Source organism: Channa argus, chromosome 11 (assembly GCF_033026475.1).
Source record: "Channa argus isolate prfri chromosome 11, Channa argus male v1.0, whole genome shotgun sequence".
Lineage (NCBI taxonomy): Eukaryota > Metazoa > Chordata > Actinopteri > Anabantiformes > Channidae > Channa > Channa argus.
The window spans coordinates 6,782,481-6,799,014 of record NC_090207.1 but is presented as its reverse complement, the minus strand read 5'-3'; the positions used below and the strand labels follow the sequence as shown (position 1 = coordinate 6,799,014).

General features: G+C 37.6%; 2 protein-coding genes across 2 annotated transcripts; both read left to right on the top strand.

The window, feature by feature from the left end:
• Positions 1-516: 516 nt before the first annotated feature.
• mfsd10 (major facilitator superfamily domain containing 10) lies at positions 517-6,614 on the top strand. Its single transcript, XM_067519892.1, has 13 exons — positions 517-674; positions 1,826-2,016; positions 2,924-3,020; positions 3,163-3,266; positions 3,358-3,516; positions 3,639-3,830; positions 4,243-4,345; positions 4,445-4,556; positions 4,643-4,751; positions 4,832-4,922; positions 5,598-5,645; positions 5,736-5,825; positions 6,036-6,614. Exons 2-13 carry the CDS (start codon positions 1,855-1,857, stop codon positions 6,137-6,139), a joined length of 1,371 nt encoding a protein of 456 aa, XP_067375993.1. The 5' UTR covers positions 517-674; positions 1,826-1,854; the 3' UTR covers positions 6,140-6,614.
• Positions 6,615-7,261: 647 nt separating this feature from the next.
• On the top strand, positions 7,262-14,298 carry LOC137135587 (selenocysteine insertion sequence-binding protein 2-like). The gene is made up of 18 exons (XM_067519890.1): positions 7,262-7,451; positions 7,951-8,093; positions 8,223-8,367; positions 8,463-8,550; positions 8,650-8,852; positions 8,958-9,042; positions 9,143-9,237; positions 9,630-9,776; positions 9,858-9,947; positions 10,077-10,151; positions 10,308-10,440; positions 10,576-10,742; positions 10,833-10,962; positions 11,074-11,254; positions 11,376-11,596; positions 13,088-13,242; positions 13,332-13,527; positions 13,748-14,298. Exons 1-18 carry the CDS (start codon positions 7,389-7,391, stop codon positions 13,870-13,872), a joined length of 2,442 nt encoding a protein of 813 aa, XP_067375991.1. The 5' UTR covers positions 7,262-7,388; the 3' UTR covers positions 13,873-14,298.
• The last annotated feature ends 2,236 nt before the right edge of the window (positions 14,299-16,534 follow it).

The following is a 16,534-nucleotide window of genomic DNA, read 5'->3' as shown; positions in this document are numbered from 1 at the left end:
ACACGATTAAAATACATTAAATTGGGCAACGGGGAGTAATTTAAGGCATTTTTCAGTAAACGGTTAATAAAATAATTTTCAGATGTATTGATAATGAGTGTATTATGTAAATGTATATTAGTTATACTAAATGTTTTATGTGTATGAACTTTTTTTTTATTTCTTTGTGTTTGCGTTCATTGGGGCTCATATAGAAAATTTAAATCTAATCACTTTTTATAATTTCCTTAAATAGAATATCAAGACATTCTATGGCATTAAATGTTGGGGGGGGGGGGGTGATCAAACCGTTTTATTAACCCTTAATTATAATACATTTAGCCTACCTCCTATAGCCCCTGTAAGAATCGGTGGGATGGTTCTTTCTACTGATATGGTATGGACAGTTTTACTTGTACAAACATTTCGTGGACAGGGTGTTTTACTAAAACTGCCTAAATTACTTTTAACAAATCCGGAACTAGTGTAGAACACTAAAATACGAGCCACGGAGGAACACCTGAAGGCAGCACTGTGGTCGTGTGGTTTGCTTACGACGCATGTTGTCCTGATGTAAGAGGACACCGCTTCCTGGTGTGGATGGACAGTAATAAGGATGGGCTGATGAAAGGAACGTTAGAGCTGCACGAAGCAGTGCGGTCTGCTCTTCTCATTTATGAGTCTGCAGGGATAAGGTAAGAAAAATCCAGTTACAGTGATTGTAGTCGCTCCGTAAATAAAAGACCAAATAGTGTTACATATAGATAAGTCACTTCATAATCGGAGCCACTTGTCGGAAAAGTTTTAATAATTTTAGAACAAGACTGGCAGGTTTAGAAACATTCAAGTTTGTATGCCAGTGCATTTATTGGAGTTTACACGGGCAAAGTTTGTTCTGAGCAGTGTTTCCTTCTTCCCTGAGCAACACGTTCCCTCATTTCCTGATAACTTACTGTAAGACGGCTGGAAACGGACTTTGTTGCCCACCTCTGCTTTTGGGAAAGTTGCTTTATATACGTTTGTCCTGTGGAAGGACCACCTTGACCTTACAATCAGTGGTAAATGAAGTATTCCCATATTTTAATTGACAGGAGAAAAAATGAGCAAAACCACTTTGTAAGATAGAACGTTTTGTACTTTTTGTACACTTTTTACATTTAGAGCATTTACTCAAATATTGTCGGAATAAATGTAAAATTACTTAGGCATTTCCACTAAATGTTAAATCAAAAGCATTCCAGTATGAATCTCCACCACCCACTATGCCCTCAGTAATAAACACATAGTTGAATTACCACCATCCTGACAGTTTCAACTTACAAACTGAGAAATTTTAACCTTGTAAAAGTAGAATTAGGGCCAGAGCTGCTGTATTTGACTGCGTTAGAGTTTACAGGTGTAACTAATAAAGTGGACAGTGAGTGTAGATGTGAATCCATTGGACGTTTCCTGAGGAAAATTATATAATGTGATAATAATTATAGAAAAAATGGAGACTATTGAATTGATAATGCATAACATATAGTTCACAGTTGGTAAGCTGACAAGACGAAAAACGCAGTTTCCAATGAAAGATTAATAGTGAATGGAGCCATTCTTTAACGGAAATTTGAAGAAATGTACCAAAACTCTAACAATACTCACAAACCTCTTTTTGATTTTGTCCATATAAATTAGTCCCAAGTAACATATTTCTTTCCAGAATTGCTTAAAGGAAAATACAAACCTTTGGTTGTAAACGTATCAGATGTTCTGTTCCAGGCACATTTTAATGTCCGTGTGTTATGTTTACAGTGATGGTAGTGCTTCTCTTCTAACGTGCTGAATGTGTTTTACTTATGACCAGAAACAGAAGAAAGATATTCAGTCGGCGAAATGTCAACCATAAACAAATCTGCAAAATCTGCAGAGGATGGTGACTCGTTCTCATCGAAGGTCATCAACATCGTGTTTATCACCCTGCTGCTGGACCTGCTGGGATTTACCCTGATTCTACCTCTGCTACCTTCGATTTTGGACCATTATGCACAAACAGGGGTTAGTGTTGTTGTTTTTGATGATACTAATAATTAGCTATTTGCCCTGCATTTTCTGTGTCAGTACTACTTGAATCACGAGACATAATCACTAAACTGGAACTAGTATTTATTGCAGCTGGGATGATGTGAGTACACTTAATCAAGTAGAGTACTGAAGTACAATTTTGAGATACTTGAGTTTTCCATCCATCAGTCTATTATTTGCAACCATTTATCTTGTTCAGGGTCACCGGTGGCTGGGTCCTATCCCAGCCGTCATAGGGCGAAAGGCGGGGTCCATCCTGGACAAGTGTCCAGTCCATCTCAGGGCCAAACTGTGTTCTTTTTATCGCTACACACGTAAGGGCACTGTTCTGAAAATAAGAAATTTAAATAATATTAGATCATTGTTCAAACTAGTAGCTGAGAGTAGCATGGAGTACATCATTTGGAAGGAATCTGGACTAGATTTGGACTTTCATGTCCTCAACGGAATGGAGTTCGGTAGCATTTAAAATACTTTTTTTTTTTATATCTGTAATTTTTAGACAGAAGCTCAGAGAAATCCATTATTATTTAAGGGTAATTTAGGCATGTACGTGCTATTTCAACTCCGGTAAAGAATTTGAAGCTACTTGTAGTGGTGTATTTTTAGGCAAGTAATTACACTCTAACTTGTTCGTCAGTAGAATTAATAGAACGAAAGTGATTTTGTTTGGGGCTCAGTGAACAGATGAGGTGCAGACTGCACTGGTTTGTTGAACAAAAGGGGCGTTGTGTTCCATAGAAACCACAAGTGGACTGAACGTTGAGTGCTTAGATTTGCAACTGTGAACTGTGCATCAACACAGTCTGTGTGCTGACTCACGCTGAGTCGACCTTTCGGCTCATGTAACGCTATATGTTTGTGTTTTTTTCCTCATCAGGATGACGTATATCAGTCGCTGCAGAGTTTGGTGGACTGGTTCAGGGAGGCTGTTGGGATTCCTATGGAGAAGAAGTACAACAGTGTACTATTTGGAGGTATATTTGGTTGATTTCACCTTCTATACAGCTGGTGTGGAGCTCCGGCTTTGCGTCACATTTTGAGCATTAAAGAAACGCAGTAATTTAGAAAAACTGGAATCGCAGGTTTAATTGAAGTGCTCCTTAATTTACCTTTCAGGTTTGATCGGGTCACTGTTTTCTCTGCTGCAGTTCCTGTCCTCGCCTGTAACGGGGGCTCTGTCCGATCGTCATGGCAGACGTCCCCTGCTTATCATTACCACAGTGAGTCATTCACATCCTACGTGTGTAAGAAAATATATACAAGCCATTAACACTGACTCAACCTGGCCTAATGAGGGGTTTTGTGTCTCAGTTAGGGCTGATGTCCTCCTATGCAGTCTGGGCAGTTTCCCAGAGCTTCAGCATGTTCCTTTTGTTTCGGGTAATTGGGGGAATTTGCAAGGGCAATGTCAGCCTCTGCACTGCCATTGTAGCCGACTTGCCATCCCCGAAAGCACGAAACCGAGGAATGGTAAGCACAGACTTTTGGACACCCACAGCGAGATTTACTCACATCTGAGTATCAGGATACTCACACTTTGGTATTGTGAGACCTTTACTTTAATTACTTAAATACATTTCTTTGTGGACCAGGCTATGATTGGCATTGCCTTCTCCTTGGGCTTCACTGTGGGGCCTCTGATGGGTGCCTACTTTGCGATCAACTCCGCGGCAACAGGAAACGTCTTCCACCAAACCCCAGCTCTGCTCGCTTTGGCGTTCAGTTTTGCCGATCTGCTCTTTATTTGTGTCATGCTGCCTGAGACATTAACAAAGGATGTCAAGGTTAGTTTATGGAAGCACTTCTTTTTCAATCATTGATTCTGGATTGTTAATAAAAGAAAGATTTATTTAAAATCCAAAGGAGCCACAGGAGTGTTTTCACTTGGTATATCTGACTAGCTCTCTTATTAATAGAGCTCCAGTTGTGTACCTGATGTCGCCTAACTCACAGTCCACACAAACCCCGGCAGCATTAACAAGAGGTCTAGTTAGGCAGCATAAGTAAAGTACAACGTTGTCGAGACCTAAAACATAAACACATTAAATAGATATAAAACCATGTGCTCTTAACACAGTTATTAAGTAACAACATGACATAAATCCTGGAGTTTTTCCACATAATATCAGTTTTCAGTTCTTTACTCTGGTTTTCATAGATTGGGATGTCACCTTACATGTTTTTGTTACCTTATAGGCTTCATCCTCAGGTTTTGGAGACTCCAGGGACCTTCTCAGTCCGTTATCTTTGTTCTATTTCTCAGCTGTAACCAGGACAAAAGATCCACCTTCAAGACAAAGTAGGTAGTGGACACATTGGATGAGGCAGATGTGTACACCAATATAACCCATTAATAAATCACAAATGAACTAATAAGTGAGGGGATGTGTTTTTATAGGAATGAAAAAGCTTCAGGTGTTGGGCCTGGTTTATTTTTGCTACCTCTTCCTGTTCTCTGGTCTGGAGTTTACGCTAAGTTTTCTGACTCACCAACGTTTCCATTTTACAAGGTATGAACCACCAAGATAAAGCTTTGTATATTATGTATTTTGGTAAACACACTTCAACAGTAATCTCAACAGCTTCCTCTCAACAGTATGCAGCAGGGAAAGATGTTCTTCTTCATTGGCGTCATCATGGCTTTGATCCAGGGAGGATACGCTCGCAGGATCAAACCTGGGCAGCATATTAAGGCCGTTCGTATGGTAAAAGTGATATATGTTAAGATGACAAAGAGGTTCTGCTGCACGTGTCAAATTTGCTAAACAATTTTTCTCACTTTCAGGCAATCTTAATATTGATCCCAGCATTTATTCTGATTGGGTTATCCTGGAATTTAACAATGCTTTACATCGGCCTGGCGCTGTACTCCTTTGGTGAGTCATGTTTCAGTGTGTCTGAACAGTAAACACTATTTAACACATATCTCAAGGTAAAAGCCGGAAATTCACAAACAGGCAAATTATAATTATGAAATAAAATTGTAAAGACAAATAAAATTGTAGTATTACGGTACAAATAGCATCAGAAATACTACATCTCCTTCATGAGTGAAAGAGTGAAACAAATCCTAGTGCTGCATTATGCATTTATAGTTTGTACAGTGTGAACCACAATCTTCTCAGGGATATAGAAAAGCCAAACAAACAGCGTTCTTACACTGCAAATAATAATTATATAATAATAATCTTGTGTGAATAATGATAATAACCTTTTTTTAAAACAGAAATGAAAACAAACGAGCCCCGTGTATGTTATATAATACAATAATGATTAAATTAAAAAAAATACATTAAGAAATAAAATAAAACAATCAAATCAACCGAAAGAGAGAGAACTTGGCTAACAAACCCTCTTTCTTTTGTCTTTGCGCTAAGGCACAGTGCTCTAGTTTTAATGTATTTCACAGATTTCCTAGTTAAATACAGTTTAAATAACATAAAAATCACACATCACCTATCCATGTTGGTATGCAGCATAATAATTTTCACAAACAATGAATTATGTTAAATGCATTATATTAAAATGTTATGCTTCTCCTGTTGTTACAGCGGCTGCGGTAGTAGTTCCATGCTTATCAACACTTGTTTCTGACCATGGTGAGCCTCTTATTAGTTCTCAGAAGTTTTTTTAATTAGGCTTTTAATGTCCACACTGTTACTGATCACCCACTGTGGATAATCCTCCAGGTTCAACTAATCAGAAGGGCACAGTGATGGGGATCCTGCGTAGCCTGGGTGCCCTCGCCAGAGCGCTAGGACCAGTTGTATCATCTTCTGGTGAGGACGATAAGATTATGAGACAAAAGGATATTATAATGATTAAGTTATAGTCCAGTTTTGTGGATAATTGTGTTTATCTTCTTCTAATGTGCTTTGGATCTTGCCCAAAATTCTGATAAAATGAATTCACACTAGCATTTTATGACAGAACATTTTGAGTAGTTTGTAATATCTCTGAATTTGAACTTTTTTTTGTTTGCTTCACAGTTTACTGGATAGCTGGAGCTCAAATCTGTTTTCTCCTCACTTCAGCCTCTTTCATTATACCCCTAAGTCTCCTGACCATAGCCAGAAGGCAAAAGGAAGAGTGAGCAGCACAAAGATGAGAAAGAATCTCTGATTGCAGAAATTCTCCCATGTCGAGTTGCCTAAATGAATGCTATGATGTTTACATCTGCTGGGAAAGCAAGCACTGAATTATTATTTCCTTAATCCTATACAACAAGAAATAGAAGGTGTGCACTACCTTCTGTGTTGTTGGCCACTTTTCACTACATGAAACACAATATGTATATACCAAAACACAGGAACTGTTAGAGCAGATTTGACTGTATAACTGAGAAATAAATGCACATTATATGTTGCTGATGTGCACCTACACGTATTATGGGCTCCATGGGATAGAGTGGGTTACGGTTTTGCTTATGGAACAAAGATATAATTTTATAATGCAGTATTTTATAAGTTACTTTGATTTTTGTATTTTGCAAGTAGCATTTTATTTTAGCTCACTTTAAAATCTTGACATTATATTTTAATTTGACAAGAATAAACAAGTCAACACCTGCCTATGGGAATTTATTATTATTTTTCTCAAAAGTGCGTTAAAAGTTTGCACACTGCCAGTTTAGGGTAACTGAAAAATATTGTAAATATATTGTACCTTTTATTACATTTAGTCACTTAAAAGATGTAGATTTTTAATACAGAATACAATAAACAAAAAATGATGATGTACTATTATGGAGTAACTATCTGGAAGTCCACAAAGTGAATAAAAGTAGCTCCATCAAGTGGTTTAACTGTTTGAATATTTCGATACTAACCAACATTAGGAAAATTTGTAAAATTAATATTGATGATTTTTTCATTTTTCCATAAAACATGTGAAACAAGTATAGACTAGAATTACGCATTGACTTTATCATGAGCATCACGTTTAGAATTATTCAGTAATTCACTGATGCTCAGATGCTCTTTACTTGTGCTTTTGTACTTAAGTACATTTTAAAGCATGTACTAAGATCTTGAACTTGTTAAAAGAATGTAGAATTAATATTTCTACATGTGGTGGTGTATTTTTACGCATGCACTTGAGTATTAAGTTTGTGTCTTTCTGCCAACTCTGGATGCTGTGACACTACATGCTGCATTTATCGCTCCTCTCATAGGGCCGAGCTCAAAGTGCACTGGCAGGGATGTGAGCGCAGCCGCACTTGACCCCGCGGCGCTTCCGTACTTCCAACTAGTAGCGTCTGCTATATTTTCGGACAGGTTGCATACTGGGGTAGATGCAGCGCTGTGCATGTACCGCTCCTGTAATAGATAGATTAGCAACATATGCAAGATCAACCGGACACGTGGAAATGTGAATACACATTGGAAAAACTGAACATGGATAAGGTATTTAACGCAACCACGTTCGTTTTTGCTAGCTAGCTAGCTTGCTAAACGCTAATGATTCTGTAAACGTCAACAAACTTTCAACTTAGCGAACTTCATCTGCCGTAAACATGATTCAGTGACACCAGCAGCTCAGCTGCTTTGTTTACCACACCACTAATCTGATTGTTAAGACGGTTTTAAAATAAGATTTTGATGGGTTAACTGCATTCAAGTTAGGATTAACTGATTATGTAACATAATGTAAAGCTAGCTAGCTAACTAACACGAGATTAAATGTTAAAATGAAAGAAACAAATTAGCAAAGTAGCTAATAGTTAACTATTTGAATCATTTAGTTTAACATGTCGTGTGTTAACTGTGAGTGTAAAACGCGGATAAAGTGCAATTGAAGCAATTGTGGCAATACTCTACATGGATACTACATTTGAACTGGAGCAATTATCAAAGGTCGTATTCTAGCAGACTGTCGATGACAGACAACATTTGCTTTACCTAGGAGAGCAAACTGTCAACTGCTGCCCGCCCTTTTGACCCTGAACACCAGAGAAGACTGAGGAAGAAGCCTTCAGAGATCCACTCAGCCTCATCACCTTTACTTGTGATACCGAGCCCATATGTTACTGACCAGACTTTAAGAGGGTAGGATAGGAATGATGATATTTTTATGTTTGTCAAAAAAAAGCTAAATCATTTAACCAACTAACTGCCCCCAGTCACCTGTGTAATTTATTCACATACTTATTTTTGTAAATGTCTTACTTAACCAAGGAATAGGTCAGGTCTGAGCTCAAAGTCAACAGGAGAAGGAGGAGATGGGTCAAGGAATCATGGCTACAGCAGCAGCCGTCGTGTTAGAGAAACGAATAATGATTTCTATCAGAAAGATGGGTCTGAACGGAATCAACAAGCAAAGGTCGGTTCCATTTTTTGGATCATAAGATTTGATTTAAAAAAAAAAATCATCATCTCAGTAAAATCAATTAATCATCTTTCTTTCCTGCTCCACAGGCATCAAAAGTTAACAATGACTTCCCTGCACAAGGCACAATTGTGGACAAGAACTCACTTGATGCACAGAGGGGCGGAAGAAGAGGAGGTAGTAATTCAGCTGGGTTTCCTCCAGAAAGATTCTTGGCATCAGTCAAATTCCTTTTGTAGCAAACAATGGCTATAACTTTTTGTAATTGATCGTTAGGTTATAGGGGAACCAGATATGGCCCAGGCTCTGCAGAAAAGTCGAAATCAGTAGAGACTGACTCCGTCCCATTTGAAGTGAAGATGACTGATTTTCCAGAGTTAACTGGTGTTTCACTGGGCAAAGCGCAACCTCCTCTAGTTCAAAAAGAGTGTTGGGGTCCAACTCTTACAAGCCCTCAAAAGCAAGCCTCTACACGGAAGGTGAGCTCACTGAAAATTGGAGGTGATATTGTGTAGTTTGCAGTGAATGCTTCACTTCACCAGACTTACACTCATACATCGTGTGCTTAATTTTGTCTTTGATAGTTTGTCAGTAGGGGATCCTCATCAAGACCCGATTTCCTAGAAACTGCCAATATTGCTAAGCCAGATTCCTGCACTGTTTCATTAGGTAAGTCAGAATGCCTGCAGGTAATAACTGAATAAGATAATGTCAGTAATTTTTCTGATGCTGATAATGTGATTTATTATTTCCCTTTTATTCTGAACAGGTCAGCCAGTGGTGACTTCCTGGGCTAATGTTGCCTCTCAGCCGCCAAAGAAACCTGTCCCTGTAGATAAGGCAATCAGCAGCAACCACATTCAGGTATAATGAAATGTTTGATTTAGACTCTCAGCGTGACATCTTCAGGTTACACATCTATAAATGAAAAATAAGGCATGTATAATGCTGGGTTGTTGCCACTCCTAGCTATGCCATCTGGGTAGATAATCAATGAGCAAATCATGATTTTAGCAAAAAACGTTCATGCATTATTTATTATTTTAATGGGTTACCATATCTATCGAGTTTCTACTGCTTTAGGAACCTTTTGTTAAAAAAATTAGAGCCACAACAAATTTGAAATGCAGATGTGTTTCAGTCACAGAGGTAAATATATTGAATAAGCTGAGGGTGAATTAAAAACATGCAAAACTCTCATCTGGTTTTAAGAAGATGTTTAGAAATAACATGTCCTTCATTTTGTTTTTCATCAGACAGGAGAAATGACTGCACAGCAACAAGTGGGAGCGCCAGGCAAGAAAAAACGGAGGAAGAAGAAAAAGAAATCTAAAGATGCTGATGAAGACCCAGAAGATGAGTCAGAAGGACCAAAACTTTATCAGGAGCCTCCAAAATTTGAGGTAAATAATAATTAAAACTCATTAAAAAAACAAAAAAAAAACAATTTATAAGCAGGCATAATTTTTGTGGCCTTTTGTCAGGATGAAGAGGAGTTTCCAGGTTTGGGTCTAGCTGTGACTGGTGCTGATAGGTTGACAAGCAGCCGCAATGCAGCAAAGTTATACAAAGAGGTATGTTAATACTTTCACATATGAATTAAAAACACTGTATTTGTCTAAATTCTGGACACATTTCATCACTTGAGGTCAATAAATTGTCAGTAAAATGTATTGTTTGATTTGTTTTTTTTGCTTTTTGAGGAAAACCAAAGAGAAGTTGGCCAGCATCAGTCTGCTGAACAAAACAAGGAGAAAACAACTGCAATGAAGGGACAGGTTTGTATTTTCCTTTTACATTTAAAAAGATTTCCCCTCGATTTTGTGTTGTTGTTTTTTTTTATTTATGTTTTTATTTTCTTTGTCATTTAAGAGAAAATGTATTAAAATGTGTTTGTACACATTTATCGGACATCATGGTCTTTTTATTTGTAGAAAGCTGAAAAAGTCTCTGGCAAGAAGAGCAAAGTTCCTGTTCAGCTGGATATCGGAAACATGTTGGCAGTTCTGGAAAAGAAGCAGCAGTCTCAAAAACCCAACCAGGACACAAAACCAGTCATTCTCTCAGGTAGGTTATGGCCGACTTTATACTCACTTCAAAAGACATTCTTGGGACTGTGATGACTTAAAGTTATCTGGTGGTTTAAAAATGTGCCCAGCGTTTGCCTCTTGATGTACTTGATGTCTCTTGATGTACTTGCAGTTGGTGGAGGACTTCCAGTTGTCCAGAAACAACCTTCAGTTCAGAGGAAGCCTCCCTGGCAGCAAGATAAAATTGCGCACAATCCCCTGGACTCCACCAGCCCTTTGGTGAAGAAAGGAAAGCAGAGAGAGGTGCCCAAAGCCAAGAAGCCAACTCCTCTTAAGAAGGCAGGTCCATCTATGCACAGACTCTTCATATTTTGTGAGAATGTGTTTCAGCATTGGAGCCTTGTTAGTTTATTTTTGTCTGCTCCTCAGGTCATTTTAAAAGAGAGAGAGGAGAGGAAACAAAGACATTTAATGGAGGAAATGGGTCTTCTGCCTGAAAATGAGTTAAAACCTGAAAATGATGCTGCAGAAGAAAAGCATTGTGAAGCAAATGCCTCAGGTCAGAGCAATCACATGTGATCGTTGAATACAATTGAGACCCACAGCAAGTCACCATGTCTGCAATGTGCTAATATGTGTACAAATGTATTTTCTGCTTTGAAATCCACAGATGAGTTTGGAAGTCCCACAGAGGAACTCGATGATCAGCTGGAGTTTAATGGCATGAGCCAGATGATAGAGGAAGGGGATGAGGAGACTAATAAAGACCAAGAGATTGTGGAGCAACAGACCACCTCACCTGTGCCCTGTGCAGTTTATCAGCCTAAAATCCACAGCAGAAAGTTCAGAGAGTAAGAATAAAAACATCATGCTTCACTGTTAACCCAGTCACACACTATTGGCTTTAAATTTCAATCACTGTTTTTCTCACGTATTCTGCCAATTTAAAATGTATATTGTTGTACGTGTCAGCTATTGCAGCCAGATGCTGAGCAGAGACGTTGATGAGTGTGTGACGACACTGTTAAAGGAGCTGGTTCGTTTTCAGGATCGCCTGTACCAGAAGGACCCCATGAAAGCCCGCATGAAACGGCGGATTGTGATGGGGCTCAGAGAGGTCCTGAAGCACCTCAAACTCAGGAAAGTCAAGTGTGTCATCATCTCACCCAACTGTGAACGAATCCAGTCCAAAGGTAGTTTTGTTGTTTTAAGTTATTTTTTCAGGGATAGTAATTTTATATTCAGATGTCAGATCATCTTATTGTCATTGTTCCAAGAGACCATTTTGAGCAGTCCATATACAGGTTTTTCTTTGACTAAACTTTTTTTGTCTAAAAAGAATCAGCAGCTTTTATTTTTGTTTTATTTACATTTTTATTAATGTGGACAGTTGAATGAGTCTACTTTAGGTAGGGGGGTTCTGATACCCATACCAGTATCGGGTTTCAGGTCCAGTACTGCCCTTTTGTGCTCTCTTCTCTGACCAGGCACCATACGGTGTTAACTTACTGATGGTTGAGCAGTTAGGCGAAGGTGAAACTGTGGTTGGAAGGTGTTTTAAGTGACACTGACACAAGTAAAGCCGATTACAAGCTGGATGCCACCATTTTTGTTTTGGCAGAATAACACACAAGTATTTCGATTCTCAGAGGATTTGCAGATTTGTGTAACTCAGATCTTCCAGTTGTCAGGTGTGTGCTCCTAGACAGAAACTAAAAATCTGTGACGGGGTGAAAACAGTGAACTGTCCACTCTTCGAAAGTAACAGGTTGTCTTCAGATGTGTCCCGCTACTATTTAGACTAGCAATTTCCTCCCAGTGTCTCTCATCAGTTTAACTGTATAGTGATTTGATGAGGATTTTTCTGTGCAGCTAGTCATACTACAAGCACATTTTAGTACTTGTATCTTTTCTCGAAATCAGCAAATACAACCCCAATATAGTCTGGACGATGTGTAAAGCGTAAATAAAACAGAATGCAATGATTTGCAAATCTCATCAACCCATATTTTATTCAGAATAGAAAACATAAACATCAGATGTTGAAACTGAGACTTTACCATTTCATGGAAAATATTAGCTCATTTTGAATTTGATGGCAGCAACACATCTCAAATATTTGGAAAGGGGGCAACAAAAGACTGGAAAAGTAATTGCTGCAAATCGAAAACAAAGGGAGTATTTCACAACTAATTACATTAATTGGCAACAGGTCAGTAACGTGACAGGAGCATTTCAGAGAGGCAGAGGTTCATCTGCAACAAACTGTCTAAAAATTGTTCCTTGTTGTTTTGCAAAAAATCCACATGGAGGTGCCAAAGCTAAATCCCTCACCACCTTTTTTGGCAAAAGCTATATCAAATAACCTATAATTAAATAAATATTATTTTAATTCAATAAAGTGAATTACAAGTCACAGCAGCAATTTTTTGATTTATTAATTTGGGAGAAGATTTTCAAATAGGTCTGTTTATGTCAACTTGGTGTGGCTCCTGAGGGGGAAAAAATAATGCATCCACCTAAATGTGAGTATAGTCATTAGAGGCATTAGTTTTTGTAAGAGTCTGCATCCAACTGATAAATTTCCAATAAATTAAAACCTGAGCGGTTAGCCACAGATGTGCACTAGCAAAAAAAAAAACATTTATAGTGCGATGCTGATGTAGAAACCCCACCCTTTACAGGTGGCCTGGATGAGGCTATCCACACCATCATTGACACATGTCGAGAGCAGAGGGTGCCATTTGTATTTGCCCTCTCTAGGAAAGCTTTGGGCCGCTGCGTCAACAAGGCAGTGCCTGTCAGTCTGGTGGGCATCTTCAACTATGATGGTGCACAGGTCAGGTTTGCAGAGACTAATCACTAACATATTATTACACTGAAAGTTGATGAAGTATTTCTAGCAAGCTAAAATATTCTTACCCACAGGACTGCTATCACAAGATGATTGAGTTGTCGTCTGAGGCCAGGAGAGCCTATGAAGTGATGGTGACGAGCCTGGAGCAGACAGAGCAGGCAGAACCAGAACAGGCCGAGGATAATGAGGAAGAGCTGCAGATCAGCAGCCTGGGGAAGAAGGCTGATGCCATTCCAGACACCACACAGGTGGAGGAACCTGAATACAGTAAGTTACTTTCTCAACCCAATACTGGAAACATGCTCTTTATATGAACTGAAAAGAAAGAAAGCAAACCAAATGAAAGCTCTGTAGGTCTGTTTCTGGACCAATTAAACATACTGGGGAAAACTTTTATTGAATAAGAGGTTATGGATACAGTAACAAATTTCAAAGTGATAGTAAAATTAAAATCAAATAATTGCTCTTTATTATTTGTTTCTCCCAGTAAAAGTTTGGAAAAGAATGTTGGAGAAGGAAAACAACCATACATTTTTGAACTTTGAGGAGCAGCTAAGCTCAATGCATTTGGACAATGAATACACAGAAAACTCTGAAGACGAGAAGAGTTGACAGTGGCGAAGCCCTCTGTGCCTTAAAAAACAAATGAATCCACTCTAGCACAAAAGAAACTAGGATGGACTTAATCCCACATGCAAAGCGAGAGCGAGGCAAGGTGTTCTTCTGCAATGTTTCTCAACCTGGTGGTTTTGTCAAGAAATTAATCGAGCTGCTAATATTTGCATATGAATTACGTCATGTTCTTCTCGAATAATGTTTTTAAGTTCAACGTAATTGGGCAGAACTGTCTAATTTGAGAGGTTAGAAACTGGCAAGGTTAACCACTGAAAACACTGCGACCTGACTGATGACTTGAGGATATCCCGCAATATGAATTTTCAGCTGTGGACACCATGTGAACGTGCTTATAGGACATGTAGAGCTGTGTGCTCTGAATGTATGTAGAATACAAACAAGTTATTCAGGAATAACAATTAAGACCCTATGGAAATTGTTAAGGGGTTTATATAAATATTGAATTGTTTCTCTGATTCATTTGATTTATTTTAGCATTTAGTATTTCTTTCTGGTGTGTTTGGCTTTATTTGACAGGATCAGTAGAGCTGCCAATAAAAGGCAGAATAGCAAGACCAGAGTGAGCCTGTGTAATTGTGTTTATCGCAATTTGTAAAACTGAGATGAAAAAATGAGAGATTTGTGAATGTACTGTACAAAATTTGAGATTTGATAAATGTGGCGCTCAAAGTTACAACACTATGCTTGAGACGTTGCTTTTGGCTTTAGTAGCGAGACAAACAGTTGTATATTAAATTTAAAATAATTGTTCGCATATCAATTGCACACTATATAAATTAGCTTTATAGTATGCTGTTTAAATACAAGAAAACAACATACTAAACCAATTTCACTTAACAGGAAAGTAGTCTCTCACTAGCAGGTTTTATATGCAGTCAGTGAGAATATATATATATATATATATATATATATATATATATATATATATATATATTTTTTTTTTTTAAGCTTTCTAGGATGAACACATATGCAAAACCTGTCTAGAAGTGTGTAGTAGGGAGCAGTCAGCACTCAGATGTTCACAAAAACGCCTTTTCACTTTTTTTGTGTAACCTATTTTTTTTTTTATTATGTAACCAATTTTGAGTTAAAATTTCAACTGCATAAGAAAACTTTTTAATTGCATAAGATTATTTTTTACGAGCGGTCAGCAGTATTTTTTTTTTCCCCAGTTGCAATAAAGAAATAGAGAATTTATTTTTTTTTATTTGTGTGTGGCACTATAGGTACTATGTAATGTTGTACTATGGTGCAAATTTCAGAAGTTTTGTGGAGACAATTATGATCACAGTGAAAATGAGAACATTACTTGATTTAAAAAAAATAAACATGTTTTGTGATTTCTTCATCCACACTTTGAGGAAAAATAAAATAAAATGGCATCATGATAACATGATATGGTAATGTGAAATGCAGGTTTACAGCCATGTTAAAAGAAGCAAAAAGTCTGAATACAGATTGCAGAGGACTGAGATGAACATTGTAACAGGAGATGATTATTACTTATAAAACTTATCCATTTCAGTTATGGATGTTTCAAAATGTAATGCAGGAAAATTACATTAGCGTTATTACAAGTTGCTTTGGACCTGATAGGCAGATGTAATTTGCCTACAGGCAAGTTTCATGTCTGATATTCTGACATGTGTGATGAACAGTATTAATTATGGCTACCTTTAATTTTAGTTGGGTATGAAAACCCAAAATGCCTGCTGTGAAAAATGTCTGTACCCTTACATTTCTAAAGAATCTTTACAAGTCATTCACTCATCACAATCTGTTCAATAAAACATCACTTTTTTTTTCCAATCATCAGTTTTGGTATAGGTTAAACAAAGATACAAGGTGTTAGTGAGCTTTGGAGGTGCTGGAAGATAGATCTGGTTTCCTACAGACAGCACCAGGGTATCATATGAACTGTGCTGATACAGTGTATCAATTTACTCCTAATTCTCTGCCAAAAAAAAACCCAAACCTATTTCTACAAACTAGTCTTTTGAATACTGTTTAAATCAGTGAATGAGATTGTGGTGGTTGTAGACCAATTTGGGAAATTATACATTTTACACTGTTGAGGTTAGAGCTGCCCGAAGAAGAAACAAAAAAGTAAGCTATATTGATAAGATAGATTTTTTGATTCAACTCTTATGTACCTCCTTAGGGGGGAAAGATGAAGTGTAGATACATTTTCAATGGGAATTACAAATATATTTTTACATTTATTGGTCTCAGATTTGGTTTTTAATGGGAAATCAAAAGCAATGCTTGTATGAAAGAGGGAAAAGGCTGTATTTAAATCACTCGGTTATTAATTTACAATAGGCAGAACAGTTGGGCCAAGTGTTCTTCCCTGAGGCACCATACCATCATAAACAGAGGTTACATAATTAATCTTAAACCCTGGGATCTGTTTAGTTAAAACAAAAAATCTAAATTTTAATTTTAACAGGAACTGGATGAATATAGGAAAATATTTAGTATTTCTGCAACAGGCATTTTACTTCAAACATTTTTATTGAGTTCAGAAGTCTTGAATGAAAACTCTTTAAAACTGTGCTTCACAAACAGCACGGTGCATAGTGTCACTGAAGACTAGACAGACTTGTACTTAAATGTACAAGGAACAGACTATTGAAAT

What these genes read in the sequence shown, in the direction of transcription:
- LOC137135587 (XM_067519890.1), top strand. Translation starts at nt 7,389, where the DNA reads ATGCAAGATCAACCGGACACGTGGAAATGTGAATACACATTGGAAAAA. An exon ending in AACGGAATCAACAAGCAAAG is followed by an intron (nt 8,368 to 8,462) that starts GTCGGTTCCATT and finishes CCTGCTCCACAG; the next exon opens with GCATCAAAAGTTAACAATGA. An exon ending in TTCCTGCACTGTTTCATTAG is followed by an intron (nt 9,043 to 9,142) that starts GTAAGTCAGAAT and finishes TATTCTGAACAG; the next exon opens with GTCAGCCAGTGGTGACTTCC.
- mfsd10 (XM_067519892.1), top strand. Translation starts at nt 1,855, where the DNA reads ATGTCAACCATAAACAAATCTGCAAAATCTGCAGAGGATGGTGACTCG. An exon ending in ATATTAAGGCCGTTCGTATG is followed by an intron (nt 4,752 to 4,831) that starts GTAAAAGTGATA and finishes TCTCACTTTCAG; the next exon opens with GCAATCTTAATATTGATCCC. An exon ending in CCTGGCGCTGTACTCCTTTG is followed by an intron (nt 4,923 to 5,597) that starts GTGAGTCATGTT and finishes CTGTTGTTACAG; the next exon opens with CGGCTGCGGTAGTAGTTCCA.